The 23,107-nt window shown below is 39.3% G+C and overlaps 1 protein-coding gene across 1 annotated transcript in view; it reads right to left on the bottom strand.

The window, feature by feature from the left end:
* The window catches only part of DUSP16 (dual specificity phosphatase 16), a 62,982-nt gene that overhangs the window by 12,794 nt on the left and 27,081 nt on the right, over positions 1-23,107 (bottom strand). Inside the window, exons 2-4 of the mRNA XM_030263675.4 lie at positions 17,772-18,366; positions 16,447-16,585; positions 3,043-3,206 (exon numbers count right to left, since the gene is read on the bottom strand). Of these exons, the coding sequence (XP_030119535.2) occupies positions 3,043-3,206; positions 16,447-16,585; positions 17,772-18,002 (534 nt within the window). The 5' untranslated portion in view covers positions 18,003-18,366. The remainder of the gene's footprint in view (positions 1-3,042; positions 3,207-16,446; positions 16,586-17,771; positions 18,367-23,107) is intronic.

The raw sequence follows: 23,107 nt of genomic DNA, 5'->3' as shown, positions 1-23,107 counted from the left end.
CATTGTCACTCCTATATAGGTTAGAATGCAATTTTCCTCTCTTTCACAAAGAGCAAGGAAGATCTTCCGTAAAAATAAATACTGTCTTGCAATGCCACCAGTCTATCACAGGAAAATAACCACAGTGTAGCACACTGAGACCCAAAATGAGCAAACTTTTTTCTTAGAGCTCTTAAGGGGTTTTTAGCATTTCAACGCTGCAAAAAAATACGAATGTTTTCAGAATTAAACATTTAGAAAGAAATCTGCAAAAAATATTAAAATTCTCCTACGACTTCCCTAAATTATACATTAGTTTTGCTAAAGGATAGAAATCAAGCATTTGTGGCTGCACATCTTTCCTAAATAAAGCATTATCAGTAGAGGTATTAATGGTAAATAGCACTACTATTCTGAAAAGGTCATGAATACAGATTGTACTGCAACAACAGAAGCATTTCTCTACTCAGGCACTAGGAGATAAGCTTATAAATATTATGAAACTATATGCTCATCTTGATAAAACCTGATGAAAATTCACATCTTTAGTTCATCAGGTTGATCTGTAGTGCTGATTAGGAGTTTCTTGCAGATATTTTTGAGAGTATTCAATTTCAGAGAAATTGGTATGTCTAGTGAATGGAAGGTATCATGAGAACTCACAGCACTTGAAGGCAAAAATAAGGTCAGTATACAGCTATATCCTAAATTTGGAGAATCTTACGAGAATTTTTTGGCAATTTTTTTTTAAATCTGGATTTGAATAGAAGAGAGCTATTTTAATCTTAGCAGAAAGCTTACTTCCTGTCCTAAGTAGTCCCAGCAAGGCCATTAAACTAGAGCCTGCAAATGTAGCCACTTACCAGCTTCTGGATTGTCCTAACAGAGACAGCACTTTGCTACTTGTCCCTACTTTTTTTATTTTTGTTTCTGTCCCTCTGCTTTTGAAGGTTTTTTACTTCCCAGATTTCTTGCCATGTGTTTCTGGGCAATCAGCCTAGTCAGTCGTCTTCCTTGCTCTCCTCAAAGGCCCTGTGCAGGATCCAGGCTTTCGAGAAGCCAAGCATGTTGCAGGAAGAGCAGCAGAGATCCATTATTTGTGTTTTTAATGTGCCAGCATGTGGCTACCACTTATAGTTAAATCCAGAAACTGATGAAACCCAGGAAACTGGGAGTTGCTGGTATTGGGGAAAACATAAAGTGCCTTCTAAGAGGTAGAAACTGTAATTTGTTCACACAGTTTCTTAGTATTTTCCAGTATTAAAAATAGAAACCGTTTTGCATTTTCCAGAGGTAAAATGCATGGAAACTGAAGCTAAGAAGTAGATAAGCCACTGGCACTCAGGTCTTGTTAAGTGCAGCCAACAAGTGACATGCCCAAGAAAGAGGAAAAGGTACAAAAAATTAGTAGATTAGAAACCAAAATATTTATATTTGTCCTAAAAATGGGTCAGAAACCTAAGAGGCCACCAATGGAAGAACTTCCAAAACACTGATTGCCAGGGATGACACCAGGTGGTAAGAACTTCCTGAACAGCTGAATAGGTGGTGTGCTATAATTTGTGTGGTTCTCCATACAGCACGGGAAACACAGTAATCCTTCATTTTCAGTCCCAAGAATATGTGAAGAGGTACAAATCTGGCCAGCTCCTGGGGCTCTTGCACTAATTCTAAAGTATCTGCAGCTGCAAGGTTTCCTTTGACCCACACTGAAGTGACACCAAGACTGCAGACACACTGACACAAACAGCATAAAAACATCTAATACCTTATCAACTGAAAGAAGTTTGGTTTTTTTTTTATTACTTAGTTCCTGCTGACTATCCTTTATTTTTGTGCTTTCTGCTAAAGCACAATTACCTTCTACATGATTGCTTGTGGGTCAAAAATCCCCTTTAAAAAATTGCGAAAAATCAAAAACCAGCCTATTAATGGCCAGACTGGGATGGAGCAAAAGTAGAAGAAACTGAAAGTAGTAGAAAGCGAAAATTAAAATGGTCAAAGTACATAAATTTTATCCAGTTACAGGACTACTTATGATAGCTCCTGGCTTAAGGTTTGTATGTGGATAAAAAACCATGCACATAAGTCTTGCACATAATTAGGGCAAAATTCTAGGGTGAAGCACTCCTTCCCTCTATCCCATCCATGTATTTAATGCCAGCTTATGAAGGCTGTTGGGGATTCAACTAATGAATAGGACTGTCTGAGAGCATGGGAGGCAAGAGGGCACATGCAGCACAAGGAATAAAAATTCCCTTTGAAGGGACGCAAGGTGCAGGTTGGAAGCAGTGTGAGCTGGCTCCTCATGGAGGCAAACATCTGTGGATACACATAGGAGTAGAGACCCATGGCAATTTGAGACAATCTCTCATAGACATCTGATAGTCCAGCATTCTACAAGTGCTATTACTTAATTACTTTGCTGACTATTTTAATATTATATTTTATATAATTTTGTTGCTATTCTTTAGGAGCAGAAATTACTGATTTTTAGTAATTTAAATTACTTAGAAACAGTAAAAGTTTCTTAATGCAGTGTGACCCTAAAAGCTCATTTTATACAACCCCACTGATTTCAGTAGGTGCGCACGGTCTGTTTGCAGTAATCCCTTATTATACAATTCATGGTGTTTAAATGCTGGTTTTTCCTATCACTTGAAGGAAATACTAAAACCAGACAATCTTCCTTTGTCCTGCTGTAACCATGAATATAATTGTGTCAACCTCCAAGACCTGCCAAAACAAGCGGGTCAGAGCTGTGACAGGAACACATTTGACCTGCTGTCATGGCAGATGTGATATTCGGTTGGTAAGTTCCTGAGGAATGTACCATTCCATCTGTCCTAGGACGAAGGAGAAAGACACCCAAGTTTCATATTATGTGACCCATAGATTAATTACGTGGTGTGTGGATCACTGCTTTTCCCACAGTTTTCCATGGCTTGTGTACTACCTGCCTCCACTGCTGCTGTTTCATAGCTGTAATGATACCCCATGATGGAAGATCCCTGGAGATCATATACTCCTTCCAGTGACCCACATAGCACCCAGAATGCTCACCTTGTTGAGGACATCTCTTTGACACCCAAGGTAGAGATGAGGCAGAATTCTAGTTGGGCCAGTGTTGGAAACAGGTAAGCAGGGTTGAGAAATGCAAGTAGGGATGAGTGTGGATTTTCCTTCACAGAGACCAGGGAAAGAGCTGGAGAACTCAGCAAATCCACCTGTGAGAAGAAGAGCAGGTATTTAATCTACAAATGTGGTGGTGCCTGTGCCACTTCTCGGAGAGCAGCATTTAGCATGGGAGATGGGGAGGCACTGAGGGGCAGAAGGAAAGCCTTGGCAGAGAAGCTGTACATGTTCCTTTCCTTATGTCAGCTTTGTGGTTCTCCAGACAAAATGGGAAACACAGTAATCATTGGTTTTTCACTCCCTAGAATATGAGAAGAAATACACATCTTTCTGTGGAACCATACATCAGAAGCCAAGGCCTGGCTATGTATTCCCACTCTGCCTGGAATATTTATTTCCCTCCCTCTACTTCTCAGATGTTTTTGATGCTTCTTCCCATTCTTAATATGTAGAAATGATTCTTTAGAAAAACAGGCACGGCACAGCACCCATCACACCATAAGCTGGCACACCTTTTAGTCTCCACCCTAGCAAAATGCTTTCTAGACACTTCCTTCTCCCATATCAGCTTTATACTGAGAGCTCATTAAGAAAAAGACATATTTACTCCAGTTGATAAAAGCATTAATGTGCATTTGGTAATGCTTACTTTTATAATCCTACATTACTAATTAAAATCCTGCAACTATTTTGTGTGCCACAATGTATTTCATGAAACTTCTTCCAGGACACTGGAAGAAGTTTCATCTTTCAAAACCACACCAAGCCAAGGCTTCTCCATCTCAAGTGGGGGAAGTGAAGCAGAGGGAAGACTTTCAGAGCACAATGAAAATCCCCAGCTCTTTCCTCCCAGATGAGCAGAGCTTTAACTGAAAGAAAAGTAATTATAACCTGTTCAGAACAGAGCACCTTTTTATCATCAAGGAATTGAAGCACTGACATGCTCAATCTGCCAAATGCTATGTTCACTGTGATTACAGTTTGAAGACATGAATTAAAATTACTCAGAAATAAACTAATGTACTGTTTTGCCAGGGCTTGCATTACCATTGCCTGAATTATGACTATTCTTTAGACTTTAAAATCTGCACCACTAGTAAATACTGAAATACCAATGCAATAGTGTGTAACAAGCCATTTTATCTAATTAAAAAAAAAACAAAAAAACCAGCAAACAGATTCTAGAGCAAACATTTAATGAATTAATTCCTGCTCAGTCTCCTGAAGAAATAAATAAATAAACAAATAAATAAAATAACTTGACTATTTTGTGAGACAAGCTAAGGCACTGCCTATCAGGAGCATAGATCCTGCTTGTTCCATCAAATGAGAGGAAGAGTTTGCAAAACAATTCTCTCACATTCTTTCTAAATTTTCTTCTGTATGGCCCAATGTTTTCCTTTCTGTAACAGGAAGTATTCCTTGAATTTATAGGCAGTATATACCTCTGAGATTGAATTTAAGTGGTTATTTGAGAGGGTAGTGAAGAAGAGTAAATCAAGTATTTGCCTTGGTTTTATTTGCTTACCCTTTATTTTCTGGGAGCATTGTTGGCTGCTTTGTGGATCCTCTCACTGACATGGCTGGAAATAGGGAAAGTCCTTACAAAGAAGCTGCAGAAGCAAGGGTTTTACATCTCTGCTATCTTTGCAAAAGACTACATAGGAAAAGTTCAGCAAGAAAGGTCTTCCCAATTACCTAGTGATTGGTCTCATTTCTGTGTCAAACCTGTGGCAAGAAATTGAGCAGGAAGCTAATGTGCAAAATACCTGAGATTTTGGGGAGATGGAACCCATGCTCTGTCATCCTACGATGAGGCGCACTCTTTTATTTTTATTCCAGGACTCTATCAAGGCCAATTGAAATGATTCAAAATTAGATGCTTCAATACTTCCTCTATAGTGTTCATCCTTTCAAAATCATGTTTTTTCTTTTCTACTCATGCTTCCTAGTAACATGTTGCTTCGGGATCTTTACAACATGAATTACACTCACAAAACCCTCGATCTTTCAAGTCTGATATTATGCTGCCTGCCTTTGTATGTGCACCAAGTGAACCCTCCCTTCCTCTGAGTATAATTTAACCTGGTGTTAGTATCTGTACCAAACTGATTTGAGAAAGCACAAACCCAGTGGTTTTTTTTCAAATATTAAGCTGTCTTCCCTGCCATCCTCTATGACCAGGTTTTCAAAAGGTTAGTAGCTTTTCAATGAATCTGGCCTGGATTTATGGTACTTCCCAATATGAAAAACCCATTCTAGGTTAATGTGTATGGAAAAATTGCTTTAAAAGCCCACAAATCCCAAACCAAGAAAACACACTCACATATGCATCCTGCTTAAATACCAATTTCTTTAAGTGCCACAAACTATCAGGGATCTGGAACAACAGCATCTACATGTATGATCACTGAGCTGTCGTGGCATTATGAGACTCATTTCTGTTCAAAAGAACTGTACTCATCACTATTTGCTTGCACTAACTTACAAAATATACATATTTTAAAAATACATAGAGAAATGTATTAAAAAAACCCTCAGCACCTAAAAATGTATAGAGAAAATGGATTTATTTTAAATATCTCTGTTTTCTAACACAGATGGTGGCTCCCCAAATGAACTCGATGACCAGTCTACATGAGGAGCCTCTTATGAGGAAAGTGTTTTGAGCACTCAGACCACCTCTACACTTCTGCTGTAAATGAAGCAGTTTTCAAAAAATAAATCTTGAACACTTGGAAAATTAATTTAATCTACAGGAATGCAGAACAGAAAATTGAGCCTTAAAAGAAAAATGGGACAGGTTTTGTTTCAAATTCCATAATTTGGGGATGATCTTTGCAAGAAGGCAATTTTTTTTCCCTTTAAATCTCATTACCTACATCAGTTGGAACAGGGACATTAGCAACACCATGCAGTTTGTTTTAATTAGAGAAAATACACTTTTCCTTTGGAGCTAGGTTTTAATAACACCCTTTGTTCCACCACTGCTCCAGCCTTACGTGAATTGCAAGAGCATGTTGAAACTATGAAGGGGAGGAAAGTAAAAATCCACACATCACTAACAGAGCTGCTAGGTTAATAGAGTTTCACTGAATTATTTGACAAATGTCACTGGGCCTTGGAAATACATGACTGACAAATAAGTCCAAAATATTCTCTCCCCAATAGCTCTGAACCACACAGGTTTTCTATATTCTTAGTGGTATGCTGAGCTGAAACAGCTCTCTTGACATTCAACAGGATGTCTCTACAAAAACAAGTCAAGGTGCCAAAAGATCTCTGGTTTTTCAGCCCTTGTGTGTGGCAGACAACCCAACACCTCCCAGTCCTTACAGCAAAGTGTTTCTTGCTTACAAGCCTCCATTAGCAGAAATCTGTCAAGATCCAGTAAACTACTTGCCCTGTTGCTATGCTTCTGCAAAGTGGTGACTATAGACTTCCCTTTGATCAAGGCTTCCCTAGCTACAACTGGAATCATAAAGGTATGATCTCTAAGGGAATCTTTGTATCAGAAGTGTCAGCTCCCTTCTCAGCCAACTCAGGAAACAAAACAGGGCCAAACCCAGAACAGATGAAAAAGGTTTCAGCAAAATTCTGTGGTAAAAGTTATTCCTCCTTATAGATTCACTGTGTAAGTCCTTATATAAACATCATTCCCAATTAACTTTGCTGGAAACAGAAAGAGGCAGGGAAAGAATATGGGATCAGGAGGCAACAAATGATAGAGATATATTGTTGATTTATGAAGAGCTTCCTTTCAGTGAGGGAATGGAATCCATCCAGATCCTTATGATTACTTAGTTTAACTACCACTAAACACAAATCATAAATTAATCCAGAGGAATGACTCCTGGGAAGCACAAGCAGTTACAGCAGCTCATTTCTCTGTGTTCTGTGGAAACAGAGCAGGAGCATTTCAGTGCTGCCAGCTGCCCTGGTGCAATCATGGACAGAGCTCTGCAAAACATCCTACAGGTTTGCAAATGAAGGATCAGCTATGCCCCAGAGGTCTTGATTGGACACTTAGTAAAAAGGTGTGAAGTGCAGATCATATTTCATTGTTTTTATCCAATATTTAATAAAACCTTTCCAGTTAAATGACACCATAACAGGACATTCTTAGGTTCATTCCATGTTACACTGGTTTCTCTTCCTCCTCCTGGTCTTTATATTTCCTTTAATGGGATGTCAAACCATTCAGATATGTGACCATAATTAGACAAGACAAACTCACAGGGAACATACTAAGTACTGATGTGGCCCAGGGAAGAGCAAAGATTAATCAGAAGCATCAGTTACTACAAAATCAGTTTTCAAAATGGTCCTCATTCACACCACAGACCACAGATGCTCCCTCATACATCCATCCTATCTCTCAACTTACATGTATTACATGTATTTCTAACATGTAGAAACACATTCCTAACAAACGTTCTAAAAAAAAAAAATCATCAGGAGGCAATCCTACTATCTCTTTATAGTTGCTCATAACATTACTGTTGAAACAGCCAATTCTTGAAACAGTCAAGTTCCTTTTCATCATCAATTACAGATATGTGCACCAGAATTTTTATCCTTAATTATCTAGAGAGAGCAGCTCTTGCTAATCAGGCACATGCATACTGACAAGGCAGACAAAGGAACAGAGATCTGACTCTGCTTCAGAGATAAAGTGGGTTAAGTTTGGGTGTGAAACTGAAGAGCAACAGCTGAGGTGCAACTCTGAGTTTCCACATCTCTGCAAGGAAAGGGAAAGATGAAAAGAGGGGACATAAATATTAGGTCTGACTTGTTTTTTCTGTGTAACTCTCCATCCAAGTATGGAGACAACTGCTACAAAGGTGACAGCTCCATGCATATACAAATCCTAATAGTTAAAAATGTAGAAACAAGCTGACATTGCATTTGTGCCATGAGGATTTTGAATTATTTCTTTGTAAATGCAGTCATGAAACCTAACTTGGAATGAAAGAAATGTGAGAAAATAGGTGTTCACATCCCTTCACATGTTTGCAGTGAGCCTGGCCAGCTGCAGCTCGATGGAGAACCCCAGCAATTGCTTCTGAGCCCCAGAGCCTGGCAGTGTGGCCAAGGCAGAGGGAAGAGGAGATTCAGCTGGAGAAGAGGTGGTAACCAGGATGAAAGGCTCTGGCACCTTCTCCAACTAATGGAACTAACTCCAAAGACCAGAGGAGCAGCTTTCCACTTTCAGGCTACATAAAGATGTTTTTCATGCAAGTAACTGAGGGGCTGCATAACCAAGGAATCACACCTGCCACCAGTGCCCATCTCACAGCAGATCCTTGCATACTTCCAGCCTGAGCTCCCTAAGATGCTTGGTCACACCAGCAAATCCACTCCCAGCTCAGCTTTTCAGGGAGAGACACTAATTTGAGGCTCTGCACTATACCAGTGCTCATTTCATACAGCTCACAAGAACTTCCATTATTTTTTTCATGTAATGACTCCTTTTGTCGAGCCTTATTAAAGCTGACCAATGAGCTTTTGACACAACTTTTGTGGGTGAGAGTAGAGACACAGACAACATGGCAACCCCTAAAATTCCAGACTAGGAAAAGATTAAGTGTTTAATACAACATCCCTGCAGCTCCAGCTGGCCCTGCAGCTCCACGTGCCTCAGCCAGGAGGCACAGAAAGATCCCATCTGGTGCTCCTGCTGGAGATGTAAGAGACAGTGGATGTTTCCTTTTTTCACATGGAGTCTGCTGGAAAAGACCACAGACAAGGCAAACTGGTAACAGAGTAAACTGGCATTTTTCTGACGTGCCATTCTAATCAGATACTGCTCCTTTCCCCCTGTTTTGGATTCTGACTGTTCTGAAAAAGCCAAAGGGAGAAACTGGTATTCTTCAGTGAATTCTTGAAAACAGACTAGAAGCTACTTCCTTCCTTTTCCCACAAGACCTATTTGTCTACTAGTACATCAGTATTAATTCAGCATCAAAAGCCATTATTTTAAAGCAGGGAGTGGAAAAGGTCTGAGACCCAAGTGATGAGTCAGAAAACCAAAGACTACATGCATGTACTCGGACAGCATTGCAAGAAGGAGAATATGAAGCTTGTGGCTTTAACAGACAATTCCACCTTTATTAAATCCAGAATTTTCTTCCTCATTACGGGCACTAATTATTCACTATTTTATATAATCACATATTAATAATTTGCTGTTCTTTTTTAATGTTGCTGTCCTTTTTTAAAAAGGAATATTGCCATATTGGTTTTCTTCCTTTTTAATTTAATTTTACCTTTTATAGGAAATAAAGAATAAAAAAGCAAGAAAATTTGCAACTACCTCTAAAACATAATATTTAGGCCCTATGATTCTAAGAAAATCTCACCAAATGCCTGTATTCACCAAAGGTATGCAGTGGAGTAACTTGTATTTAGCTTTTGGGACTTTCTTTTCCTCTTCTAAATAGCAATTTAGAATTTGTTACTGTAAATACTGATTAGTGTCAGGGCAGTAAGGTAAAATTAGTGAAAACTAGGCTAAAAAAAATCAAACAGCACTATAGCAAACACAAAATATACAAACCCTGAAATTTTAAGTTTGCTTTGCCTCAGAGGCCCTTCATGCTCTTTCCCAGTCACATTCCTGTTGAACATTAACGTGTTTATCTAAAAGCTGCAGTATGGATTTTTTTCCCTTGCCTTAAGGAAGGAAAGCTGTAAACTTTCTGACTCACAGGTTTTATGAATCTGCAGTGTTTCCACTCTGTTTAAACGAGCTGCAGACCTCCACAGGCACTACAGTTCCCACATTCCAGCTCTGCTCTGCAGGGACCCGTGCCATTTTCCATTACATAAGCTCCGGCTGGAGAGCCCTGTTGGGAGGACTCCCATCCCATTCCTGTCCCCACCTCCTCAGCCACTGGGAGTCCTTCCACAGGGTCCAAGGTTTCACAGTTTGGGAAAGCCAGGGGTGTTTTTATTCTGGTGACATTCAGAAAGTAGCCCTATTAGTCCAGATGTTTTACAAGCACAGTAGCAAGGGAAGTTCTTTGCCCTGGAGAAATGGTTTCTGCCTTTGGTAAGACAAGGTTTAATAGGCAGGTTAAGCAAACAAGGAAGGAAAGATGTGTGAGAATGGGGTCAAGCTTCCCATGCCACCCAAGTGCCATATTCCATGTGGCATGGCAAGTAAAAAGAGTGGAGTGGACACCCTTTCTTGCTTTTAAGGGAAAAAAACCCAAAAAAACTTCACCATAATTTCAGTCAATTAAATTTCACAAGCATCCAGAGGTATCCAAAACAAAAGCAAACTTAACAAGTTATTACTGGGTTTGAGAAATGTTATGTGAGCTCTACTTTAGTCAAATCTTGCTCTCTCTCAAAAGACAGCAAGTCTTTTGATACACATATGAAAGTAATAAACCCTACTCCCACTCTTCAAGTGCTTAAAACAATTATGGCACTAAATGAACACTGAAAATTACATTTTAAGTGGAGAAGGTGGGAGGATAGTCAGAGGCCTGGCTGTAGCCAAGGGCTTTTCTAAGCTCTCTTAAAAATTGATGGAGAGAGACTTTTCAAGGGAGTGTTATAAATGAAAGCTCCAATTTATCAATTACAGAAAATTTATTAAATGTTCCAAATATAAATTTAGAGAATAACAACAAAAAAGCCACTATCAAAAAGGGTCAGTGCTGGGCCTGGGTATCGGCGCTGGGTGAGACACAGGTCTGACCGCTGCAGCAGAGGGTCTCCTATGCTTCACACTGACTGTCCTGTCTGACCGATTTTTATACAATTTTTCTGGCCCGAGGCAGATACCCTTTCTTCCTTTTTGGACTGCACGTATTCAGGTGGAGTTCTTTTCTCTGTGGCAAGTTGAACAATACATATCTGGAGAGTGGTGAACACCCATGATCACATTCCTGGAATTTGGTATTGAGATGTATCTCCCAGATGGCTCTGGCTATCTCAATCTCAGATGTTTATCGCATATTTATCGTCCCGGAGTTCCTCGGACCACCTTGATGGATGATCCATCTCCAGGTGGCCATGTTCATTTGCTTGTGAATGGAGTCGTCCCTCCTTTGTCCAGGTGGTTTGACATTGTGTTGCAGTCCCCATCGCTAGCTTGTGTGTTTTAAAAACTTCTTATAAGAGTATATCTTAACAGTATATAATTATAAAATATATGACAATTTTATTTGTATGAATTATCATATACACATATAACAGGTGAATAAGAGCTAAGCTCCTCTCTCACTTGTTATGTGTAATATGGGTAATTCATGCCTATAGAGTGATATATGTATATCATGTTTTATATTGCTAAGAAATATTTGTATAAAGCATGCAAGTCTGAGTCCAGGGGGTTGCCTCACATATGTTGAGACTACCGGAGAAGGACTTCATTTACAAGCTAACAGATGTAGCTTGTCCAGAGATGGGTCGTTTCCCAAGGTGATCTTAGGAACTCCCAAGCAATGATCTGAGATGATCCGATGATCGCCTCGATAACTTCCCAAGACTGAGATCGCTGGAACCACCAAAGAGATACATCTCAATGCCAAGTTCCCATAACTCAATCAGAGATGTACATCGCTCTCCGAACACTGTTTTGTTCAACTCAGCGCAGAGAAAAGAAACTCTATGAATATGTGGGACTTTGAATGGAAAGAAAAGCCCAATTGCCAAAAACCCTGCCTCGAGCAAAATAAAAACCGCTCGCCCAGAATGGGTGGTGTGAAACATAGGGGACCCTCTGCTGTAGCGGTGAGACCTGCGTGTCACCCAGTGCTGATCCCAGGCTCGGCACTGTCCTTTTCTTTGTGGCTGGCTCAGATAGAATTTGATTGCTAAATAAAAACTATTCTTAACTTTTAATTTGGCTGGATACATTTTTACCTTTAACATTCTCATCTGCTCCCTGCCAACACTGGCTGTACTCCATGGGTTATGGGACCACTTGGGGAATACTGCATTCCCTCAGCAAGATTTTACCTCTCTCAGTAGAGGTTTCCTTCTAATGGAATCAACCAGTCAGAATATCAGGAAAGCTGGCATCATTGTGCAACAATCTCTCCTCCTCCAAACAGGGTCAGGGTATTTACCAGCTCATTTACACTATACTTATTTCAATTTGCAGATAACCTGATTATTGTAATTGATGACACCAACATTTTAAGGTGTGCTGGGGTACTCTGCAAAGACTTATATGTAGAAAACACTCAGAACATCAGTAAGCCACAACTGAAAGTTATAAAGCTCCAAATGCAAATGTTAAAAGGTGTCAGGATGTTTGCCAGGACTTTATCAAACCTTGTGCCTTCTTTCAGTCCACACTGAACCACATGGCACCGCCTTACTTGACACAGGTGACTGCAGAAACCGGGAATATAGCCCTGTGTCACAGCCTTGGTCCCTTTAGCACATGGAAATGACCAGCTCTACCTACAAGAGAATATTCTTCAGATTTCTAGCTCCCCTGCCACAGGGAATGCTTCTTTGGAGATGAAGCACGGAGAAAGTACTGGGCTTTTCTTATCTAGGCTTTTCTTTAGGCAAGTAAGACAACACAATGGTGAATATACCCTAGAGATACTTCAGTATTTTTACATGAAAGATTTCTGTAAATGGGCTTCCAATTTCAAATATTTCTAAAATGAATGGCAGGATAAAGAAGACTGAAGAAGAGTTCCTGACTTGCTTCCTTCTTCTCATATCTTCCATGCAAGTCTTCCATTTGGTATACAGACTTTGTCAGGTGAGGGACAGGTCAGGGGGAAACAAGGAATTGGGAAATTTCAGCAAAAACATACCTTTTGCCACACTCCCTGGGTAATCACTCACTGCTTTGTTTTCAGGTTCTTTGTCAAATCTCAATGAACACATTCTGCCTAGGATGCCCTTCACTGTCCACTGCATATGATCCAAACATTTGTCACTGAATAAAAAAACCAATAACTTATTTATTTCTCCTTATTACTCCTTTGTGCTCTACAGGAGTTTGTCAGAGAGCTCTGGTGAAGGAAGAATCCACTACATCACATTCTACTAATATATTTCATGGGCAGAAGGGTAGGAAAAGATTAGAAGCCATGGTTTTGAGAGGGAGGCACACAGTGTTTCAATGTTAGGCTATCATAGTTTTTAATGACAGTTCGTACATATAGAAGGGTTTGGTTTAGGTTTTTTACTGTCTTTCAGAACGCCTTCCATTTAGACAAAGTGTTCTGAACACACACACACAAAACTAGTTTAAAAAAATCAGCACAAAATAAAAAGCTGGGCTTCACCTTCTTCACAGGAAACATTTGAAAGGTAACCTTCATGAAGGCATCTGTGCTTGAATGAGCAGAACTAAACCAGATTAAAAGCAGGGGAGAACAAGTATCTAAGGAAAGTAGAATATGAATGCTTCCATTCACAAAGTAGAATAAAATTTAGTCAAGACTCTTGATGTTTACTGCCTTAAGTCTCATTCAAGCAAAAATCACTAGTCTCTCCTAACTGTTTCTGCAGAGCAAGCAGGAAAATCATAACACTAACTAGGAAAAGGACTCCATTGCAAGTAAATCCAATTCTCAAAATATGAGAAGGAATCAGGTGACATCCCCGATTAAGTCACAGTAGAAGATGCCATGATGGAAATAGAATTAAACCCTTAATGTCCACGGTTTAGTATTCTGTGCTCTGTTAAAAATTAAGAACCAAATGAAATATTTAAATCCTGGAAACATTCCTCGCCAAATTATAAATATTTTTATGAGGTTATATCAAGATCTTAAATTAATTGGTAAGGGTTCCTTTGAGGTCTTTACAATAGTTACTTCAATCAAAAACAACCTCCAGGGCAGAGCACACTTTATGCACAACCTAAATAAAAAAACACCTTACTGAGTGCTCAGTAATGGGGAGTTTCAACAAGAACAGAGGCAGGAATTCCAGATATTTATTAAATAATCCTTATTCTATCCCAACAAAAAACATTTTCCTAACCCAAAATGTTTATTTAAGGTCACTATTTTAAATAAACCAGATTTAGTGGCATATGGAAAATGCAATTCCAAAGGTTCTTCTTTTTATACAGTACATGAACCCCTGCCTTCATTATGGGACACAAACATTTATTAGAGTTCCTCATCAGCTTGCTGAGACAACATATTTTATCTAGTTTCCCACAGCCACATATCAATAAACTCGAAGGAGCTTTCTGCAAGATTGAATCTACCCACCCCACATCCTAAAAGGTTTCTTGTATGTGCATTGAGTAGCTAGATTTTTAACAGATGTAAAAAAAAAAGCAGGTGAAATAAGCACTTTACTATAATAGATCTGTAGTAAATAATTTCCTTATATTTCCCTTTTTTCTTGTTCTCCTCTTCCGCTGCTTTTAAAGCCATCAATTGTTTCTGCATTCATAAATATTCCCATCCTAGCTACGTAAACAAACATAAGAAGAAATTCTCAAACCTGATCTTTGCTATTTGACACGCTAAAGTAAAAGTCCTGCTTTTTATAAGGAGGATTTTGACACATTAGATTCCCAAACTAACCCTTACCAGCTGTGTCTGGCTAAGTTCACCTCAGCTCATGTGCACTACCATCTTGCTTGTGGTTTAGGTAACATTTTCATCGTGAACAGAAAACGACCACATGCTGGAAATGAAAAGAAAACCATTTCTCCTAGTATCATTATGATACATGCAACTGCTGATTGCCCAGATGATGCACTGGAAAGCTGGGAACACTCCCTGCCTGGTCCTGTGCATTCCTATGAGAGCCACAGGCAAGTCTGAGAGGGACCTTCTTTCACAGGGTCCAGCAGATGAGACAGAAGATCAACAACATGTCTCACACAAGTGAGGAATAGTGTGAGGCAGGGAAGTTAATGATGCTTTCCTGTGCTTGGCCCCTCCCCAACACCTCCCTGCCATGAGGTCCAATTCTCAGTTGTAAGAGATGTGTTCCTATCATGGAAATTAAGTTGAGGATAGTCTGATTCCTGCCTGGAGCTGTAATCTGCTTCAGGTTATTAAAAAAAACCCAGGACAGCTGAGCAGAGTTGGGAATTTGAACAATAAAAGGATTGCTGAGGCAATACTAACTGTTTCTAGACTGGCGTATTTTTCAAATAACAATTTTCAGTTTAAGAGGGTATTAACCACTTATTTCAGCACTTTTGCATTAAGCATTTACTGTGCCTACACGCCACACAATTCTTGGTAGCTCATATGTAAGAAGAGTTACTTAACCTAATACTGTAATCCACCACCCACAGGTGTAATTCTTACCCAGACAGTAAAGAAAACAAGATCACCAACCCTAGCCAAAGCAAAACCCACTTGGCTTACTGTAAGTAAAGCTCACATGAGCACCAAATTCATGCCCAAGTGCAGAAATTATTCCCTTTCTCTGTAATCACTTTCAAAACAAGTTGAGAAAAGTTCTCTTAGTACCACAACCTCTGTCATGTGAAGTCATTACAAACGGTAGTGAAACCCTGTTGCTAAGAGGAAGCATCTCTCAGGAGTTATTTCCTTTCTCTCACCATTATTCAGTCCCTGTGTTTCAGTATTTCTCAGACATTAGGTGCACACGTCATTAGATCACTGATCCAGTCACTGCAATGGATTTCCTATTTAAATTTGTCATTCCCTCTTCTTTCAGCCTTGGATCTACTTCACACCTCTCGTTGCTCCTTCTTGTGAACACTGTCCACTATTCCATGACAGAAATAATGCACTAGCACATGCTGAGAGCAGCAAATCCTGTATTATAAGGAATTGAATTTCTATAGGTGCTTTGACCCGGGATTTAAAATGGGAAAAAAAAAAAAAAATAAAAAGGAGGGTGAAGGAAAAGACCTAAATAAAGCACTACCACTTAGAGAGGTGAAATTTAAAATGTCATACAAACTAATGTCCGTTAACTCTGGGAGATCATTTCCTTTGCTCTTATTTTAGCAATTACCAATTCAGTAAGGAAGAGATTTTCTTCCTACCATGTACAATACTTTAAAAAATCAGGGGAGCCCTTTTTTTTTTACTATTTTTTGACCCTAAAGTAAAATGCATCTAAAAACCTCTGTATTGCTCCATTTCCATTTACACAGAGTAATAGTGTAATATATCCCCTGTAAGATGCAATTTCTAAGCATTGCATGTATTTTGACTGTCACTATAAGCAAAAGAACTTCAGAAAAGTCTCTTTTATAACTGAAATTTATACCAGCACTTGCAAAACTGTACAGGTCTGCTATACCAACAGCATTTTCTTTGTTCTCTTTCTTAAAGGGTTTCAGAGGTTTCTTTTGGTATATGTCCCCTGAAAGCGGTTTCTTTTGTTACATCTTACCTGAAAGCAGATACATAGAGCTGAAATTCTTCTCCAGTTTGCCAAGGAGTACAGTAAGAAAACAGTCAGATGAGAGAGAGGTCACATCTTTAGAACTTTGGTCATAAACCACCACTTCCTGCTTGCAATCAATTTCAATCTGAAACACAAGGAACTCAGAGTAAAACAGGAAGGAGGAAGATGATTAAAAGCATCACATTATTACCTCCATCAGGGTTCCCACATATTTGCTATAAGAGCAGTTCAGATATATAGATTTCTTATGCACTTGTTCACTAAACAGTGTTTATTTTATACTTCATAAGCCACTCTGATTTAATTCCCTGGAGAGTTTGTAAATTGATTATTTGCTGCAAGTTGAAGCCCACTCCACAAATTTTTATCATTTGGTACTTTTATGTCACTTGTGAATTGCTCTACCTTCAGCTAGGCTGGTGAATTTGTTCAAAAGCTGAGCTTTTGAGAAGGTGGCCCTGTCTCACTTTCTGCTTCTGAGGGTTTTGAACATAAACAGCAAAGAGACCTTAAACTGCCTCTTAACCACACACATTTTGGTTACCTGCACTACTTTATATATAAAATAAAAAGCTTAATTTTTAACATGTCAAAGCAAGAGCATAGTAGATTATTTTTGTACCCAAAACACGTGAAACAAATATCAATGGATAAAAACCCCCCAATGCCCCTCCACACACACAAACACACACACAGATACATACACACACACACACAGATATACACATTAATTTTAAACAGCATAGTTATTTCTTTTCACCGATAACACTGTTTGGAGAAAACCACACCCCTTCACCCATATAAACGAATAACAAAACAAACATGAAAATTCATCAAACTACCCTCATGAAAAGCCCTTTAATCAGCAAATAGGAGACAGTGCTAACAGAGAGGCAGTTTCTTTGCAAACCAAATGACCATTTGCTAAGCAAGCCACACCACCACAGATCCCCAAGAATCCTTCAAAGTTTAGGAGACAATGTTTCCTGCCTTAATTACATACATTTGAGGGACTGTGCTTTGCAAGACACACAAGAATCCTGAGAACATTCTTTCTGAGTAATTTCTAAATCCCTCCCCTCAAATCTGTCTCTGATTCTACAAAGAATCCCAGTTATAAACTCAATAGTAACCAATACCCTCTTCTATCAGGTAACATCTCAGCTAAACTTAGTCCTCTAATCTTGTTGAGTTTTGGTTGTTGGTTTGGTTTTTTTATTTAATTAAATACTTAAGGAAAAATTATTACAAGTTGCTTTCCAGCCACTCCTTTAAACAAATACAAGGAATAAGAGGAAAATGGCCCCCACCTTGTGTTTTGCTGAATGCTGAATGAGCTCTGTGATCAAAACTTTGTCCTGCTGCAGCCTGCGCTTCATGAGCTTGGAGCAGTTGATGTTGATGGCATCCAGGATGTGGGAGGTGTTGTATTCCACGAAAGGGCGGCTATCAATCAGCAGCAACTTCTCTGTCCCACTCTCCAGCAGAGCCACCAACTTCTCAGCAACAATGAGCTGGGTCCTGATCATCTCATGGGCCATGACAACAACGAGGCCTCTTTCCCCACCGCCCTCTCTAATTTGCTGCGATGATGTAATGGCTGTGTACTCAAAGGCTTAGCTACACCATTGTACTAAAAGTGTATGAGGTCATGCTGGTAATGACTGGCAAAAGAAAAGTTATATCCATTTTCAGAAAGAGCTGTTGAACTGAGCATCTCCTCCTGCTTCCAGTTGATGTACAACGGGTTGGCTCCACAAAGCAGCCCCTCACATCTGATTCATTGGGAGATGACTACGGAGTAGCCATTTCACAATTCACACAAAAGATGCTTTCTGGCTGCTGCTGCATTACGTCATTCTTTACCTTTGCTCCCACCCATCAGCTTTACACCAGATTGAGAGCCTGTAAGAAGGGAAAGATGAAAAAAATGAAAACCACAAACCAGATGAGGCCATGAAACTTCACAGAACAAAACATTCAGCTCTTAGGCTTAGCTGTACAGTGGGCCATACATGGAATAAACAGATTCCTGAGGAGTTCTCCTCTCTGCTGGATGTGCCAAACACCTAGAGAGAGCATTGGCAACTACAGCCTCTGAATCCATTCCAATGATCTTGCCTGGACAATTATCTTGTATTTCAGGCAACATACCCTGCCTTAATTGCAGACTTTTGTTGCCACTAGCTCTGCCTCTTCACAAGACTTTGTTCGAACATAATTAAGAGATGCTTCCCTAAATCATGGCATTCTTCTCAACAGCACAACTATTTAAATGCATTTCAGCACTGCACCACTTAGTAAGAAGTAAAATTTGTTTTTAAAGCAACTTAACATTTTAAATATTAAACATTTTAAAGTTTAATGACTTGGAAAATATTTCACAAAACAGCACTGCGAGTTGGGGAACTGAAACTACACAAAAGAAAGGACAAAACTTAAATCCACCTCTCTGAAGGAAATGCTTGAATAGAAACCGGGACAAGATGCCACATCAGAACACAAGCATTTTACTTTAATTAATCACCAGAGATGGATGAGGTCTCACACTACTGAATGGTAAAGCAGTGAGCACTCTTCTGTTCTTCCTAGAGCTGTGTGATGCTTATGTGAGGTGTGTAACCCCCAGCACTCATGCTAAATAATCTTTATTTATTAAGAAACTATATTTCTCTAAAATTAGAGTCTGACAAACATACTATATTTCACTAAAATTAGATCCTTACCACATCTGAACAACATCAGCTGAAGGAGTGGCAGCAGCAGAGCAGTAAAGCCCAGCACCTTTAGCCCCCTCCTTATACCACTGCCTCACAGTTGCCCTTAGGCTCCTCAGAGTCTACCAAAACACTTTCTGATAGCACAAGTCCTTGCAGGAACTCTCCTCAGAAAGGAGCCACCATGCGGCTACATCCTTCAACGATTTAGCTCACATTTGAACTTAGATTTTATAGTGTTGACTCACTGCTTAAGTTTGAAATGCTTGTTTGTTATTTACCTTAATTGCAAGAGAAGTAATGAATTCTAACTATCAATAGATTTATATTAAAAGTCCTGTTATACCAACAGGTCAGTTGCATTTGGGAGTGGGAAATCCCAGTTCCGAAGATGTATTACTCTTCAGATATATTGTATAAATCTACATTTACAAAATGTTAAGCAAAATTAATTCTGCAAAAAGTACAAACTTGACATTAACAACCCAAAAGAGGAAACTGGAAGTTGTTTCATGAGTTTCATGTGGCAATACAAGAAAAAAAAACAGCTTCCACATAGACAGACATTAGGTTGACAAAATGTGATCTTCCATTTGTCCTGATTTTGTGCTGTTGTGACGGTGCTGTTAAGCTTGCCCAGATAAATGGAAGCACATAGCAGTGAAATGCACATTGCTCTAAACTACAGTAAGAATATTGGAAAATATACTATACCAAGTTTTAATTAAATGTTTTAAAGAACCATGGCAGGTGTGCTCCCCCTCAAAGAGCAGTCATTATACACTAGTCTCAGGAAGATATAAAAAAAAAGTTCATTATCAAAATGACATTTTGCAAGGCTGGGTGGGGGAGAGGAATCTTGATAGTTATGTCAAATTCCACCCCCACCCCCACCCCCCCCCCCAGGAAAATAGTCTGTAATGTTAAAGATTTTTCTTATCATGTCCTATCACAAATTTTGATTCTCTTTTATTCACATCAAAAGTTGCCAGACACTAAATCCACTGAACTCAATGAAAACTTTTCCACTGGCTTTAGTGGGAATTGGCTCCAGCTCCTTTGCAAGCTAGACAGTTTGTTCATGAACTAGACTGTTTGTTTTGATGGATAAATTGCTGACTTAAAGCCCAAGTAATAACAGGAAAATATAGCAGCTGAGAAGGTACAGAACTCTAAAACGGATGCTTTTAGAAATACTTAATCTTTAATTTGCAACTTTCCATTTGGGTATGCTTCTTATCTTCTAAAATCTTACTGTTTGCTTTCTCAGCCTTCACTATCATACACCAGAAGTTTGTTTCAGAAGACTCTTGTGAAGAACTCAAACCAGTCATAACCGGTGACAGGGTAAAGAACATAGGGCAAGTGGGCTTCAGTCAAGAATCCTTTAAAATAGCCCTCTTACCTTGACAAACCAATTACCTTGAAGGATACTGCCCATGGTTTGAAAGCAATAAACTTAACAGTAATCAAGTCACCTTGAGTTATTGCAATTGAAGTCCTATTTTGACAGGAACATCTCCATGGTGCTGGGGAGAAACAACATTTTATGACGTACAGGTTTTTCTTTTAATTCTCTCAGTTTCTGGAACTATCAGTGTTTGGGAGTCTTCCCTGGGACCTATCTAAACAAGAAGAACTGGCAGCCTCTTGTTTTAGGTAAACACTTGAGCACTCATCCCATTCCTCATGACTGCTCTTATCATTCAGTTTCTATGAGGTGTTGAAACAACTGCTTAATTTCTAATGCATTTGTAAAACAGATAAAATTAAATTTCTTGACTGTTCTCTTTCCACTTGTGACTTAGATCTTAATGGTATTATAGTGTCTCATAAACTGATGTCATATAGTGCATTGCCCCAAACAAGCCATTGTGCTGCTGACCTTAAAGCTAGGAAGCCATCTAGTCACAGGGTGTTCCATGCTGAAATCAGGATTATGAAAAGTGATCCATAATTGAGCCATGAGATTCTCCCACAGGGTCATTCATGTACCCACTGGGAATGCTGCATGGCTACTTCCTCCTTCTAGAGGGACTGCAACACTGGCACTTTTAAACAAGAAAATTAAACACTTAACTCACAATGAAATGAGAAAGATCTCTTCTACACTTGCCCAATACCTTGTTTTTCCTTATTGTCTAAAGAACCAAACCAACAATCTTCCTGCTATCTTACACACAAACAACAGCACATTACTAATGCTTTACATGTATGTTTAATGCTGCCACAGAACAATAGGATCTCTTGTCTCAGGGATTCCTGTCCCCATCCCAACTGGTTCAGATGCAGTGAAATAAGCAAGTGCCACATTTTTGGTTATGTGGTTGTGTTTGGTTTTTTAGTCACTATAACTCACCTTTTGTATGCACTCCTTTAATTTCTACTGCTATCACTTTGACTCCAAGCAATTCCTTTCCATCACAACAGGATGATTGATTGAGTTCTCAGGTTTTGGCTCATATAGAATCTCAGAATTATTTATGTTTGCAAAGACCTCCAAGATAATTAAGTCCAACTGTTAAAGTAACATTGCTAAATCCACCACTAAGCCATGTCCCTAAGCTCCACATCTACACATCTTTCATATCTGGGGATGAGAGGCAGATGTGTTAGGAATATAGTTTAAAAACTCTCAGAACAGGAGTCTCTAATTCTACCCCAGTTAAGGAACTAGCAAAGAGCTTCTCAAAGCCTTGCTAGAATCTCTGAAAGACTTCTGCCTCACGTAAGAAGATAACCTTGAAGTTGAACCTTGCTGTCATAAATGTGTGGCTATGTCTCGAATGCCTGCTCTGTCAGGAGCCTGCAGCAGTGCTCCCACATCATGCAAAATAATCACTTGACAGCACCTGAACAAGGAATTGATGGGCAGCCTTTATGGACTCAGCTGAACCACCTGACAGAGTTGGGTTTTTTTAAACTGTGTATTTTTCTACTTTCAACAGGCAAACACATGTACATATGAGAAAAACATTATCATCCCCTAGAGTCCTTTTCATGATTCTTAGGGCACCCTTGTAATAGAAAAACTGAAAAGCTGAATTAAAATGCAAATCCCAAACTGCAGGACACAAGCTACTGCTGGCTGTTACAAAAGGGGTATTTGGCTTCAGTGTTACTGGGAGTGGCCAGTGGTTCAATAGCTCCTGCCAATACCACCAGCACCAGACCCTATTACCACACATGATACCGGACAAACAAGCATACACAAACTAGAGAGGAACTCCAAATCCAGAGACCACAGGGTGAATTCCTACTCCTGCAGCAACCTTTTCCCCTCTGCTAACACCTATGACAAGCACAACATTCCCTCACCGGCCTCAAAAAGATGGAAATAAATTGTGTTTTGGATGGTTCCTTTTCCCAGTGCTATGGGAGACTAAGTGACAGCTGAGAGAGGTCCAAACCTTGCTTAAGATGATACTCAGTGTTCAGAAACACAGAGTGTCTATGGAGCACAAGGGAAATAAAAATTTTAATTGAAAGTGTTCTTTTGAATTCAGCAAACAAGCCAGTAAATTCCAGAGATCAACAACCATGCAATAAAGTGCAAAGTCTGGAGGAAAAAACAGTACCTGAAGTTAGAGAAGTATATGTATTACCTGCCATTGTACAGAACACATAGGAGTGAGATAACAAATGCTTGTCAATTCAAAGAGCTCTGTTAACAAGGGTTCATGTCATTCCCTCAGTTCAGGGGAATGAGGGTTTCTTGGGCTTTTTGGATGATTCAAATAAGCATCACTATCTCATAAACACATCATTTCCTCATGCTTCCTAGCAGGGAGATTGAAGAACTGACAGTCCCCACCACCCTCTGAGCACTCTTCACTGTGGTGCAAGATTGGACAGCAGCAAAGTCACTTAAATAGAAACACATAGATTTTCTTTTTTTTTCTTTTTTTTTTTTTTTAGTGTCACTCATG

The sequence above is a fragment of the Taeniopygia guttata genome, chromosome 1A (assembly GCF_048771995.1).
Source record: "Taeniopygia guttata chromosome 1A, bTaeGut7.mat, whole genome shotgun sequence".
In the NCBI taxonomy this organism is placed as follows: Eukaryota; Metazoa; Chordata; class Aves; order Passeriformes; family Estrildidae; genus Taeniopygia; species Taeniopygia guttata.
This window is presented reverse-complemented; position numbering and strand designations above follow the sequence as displayed.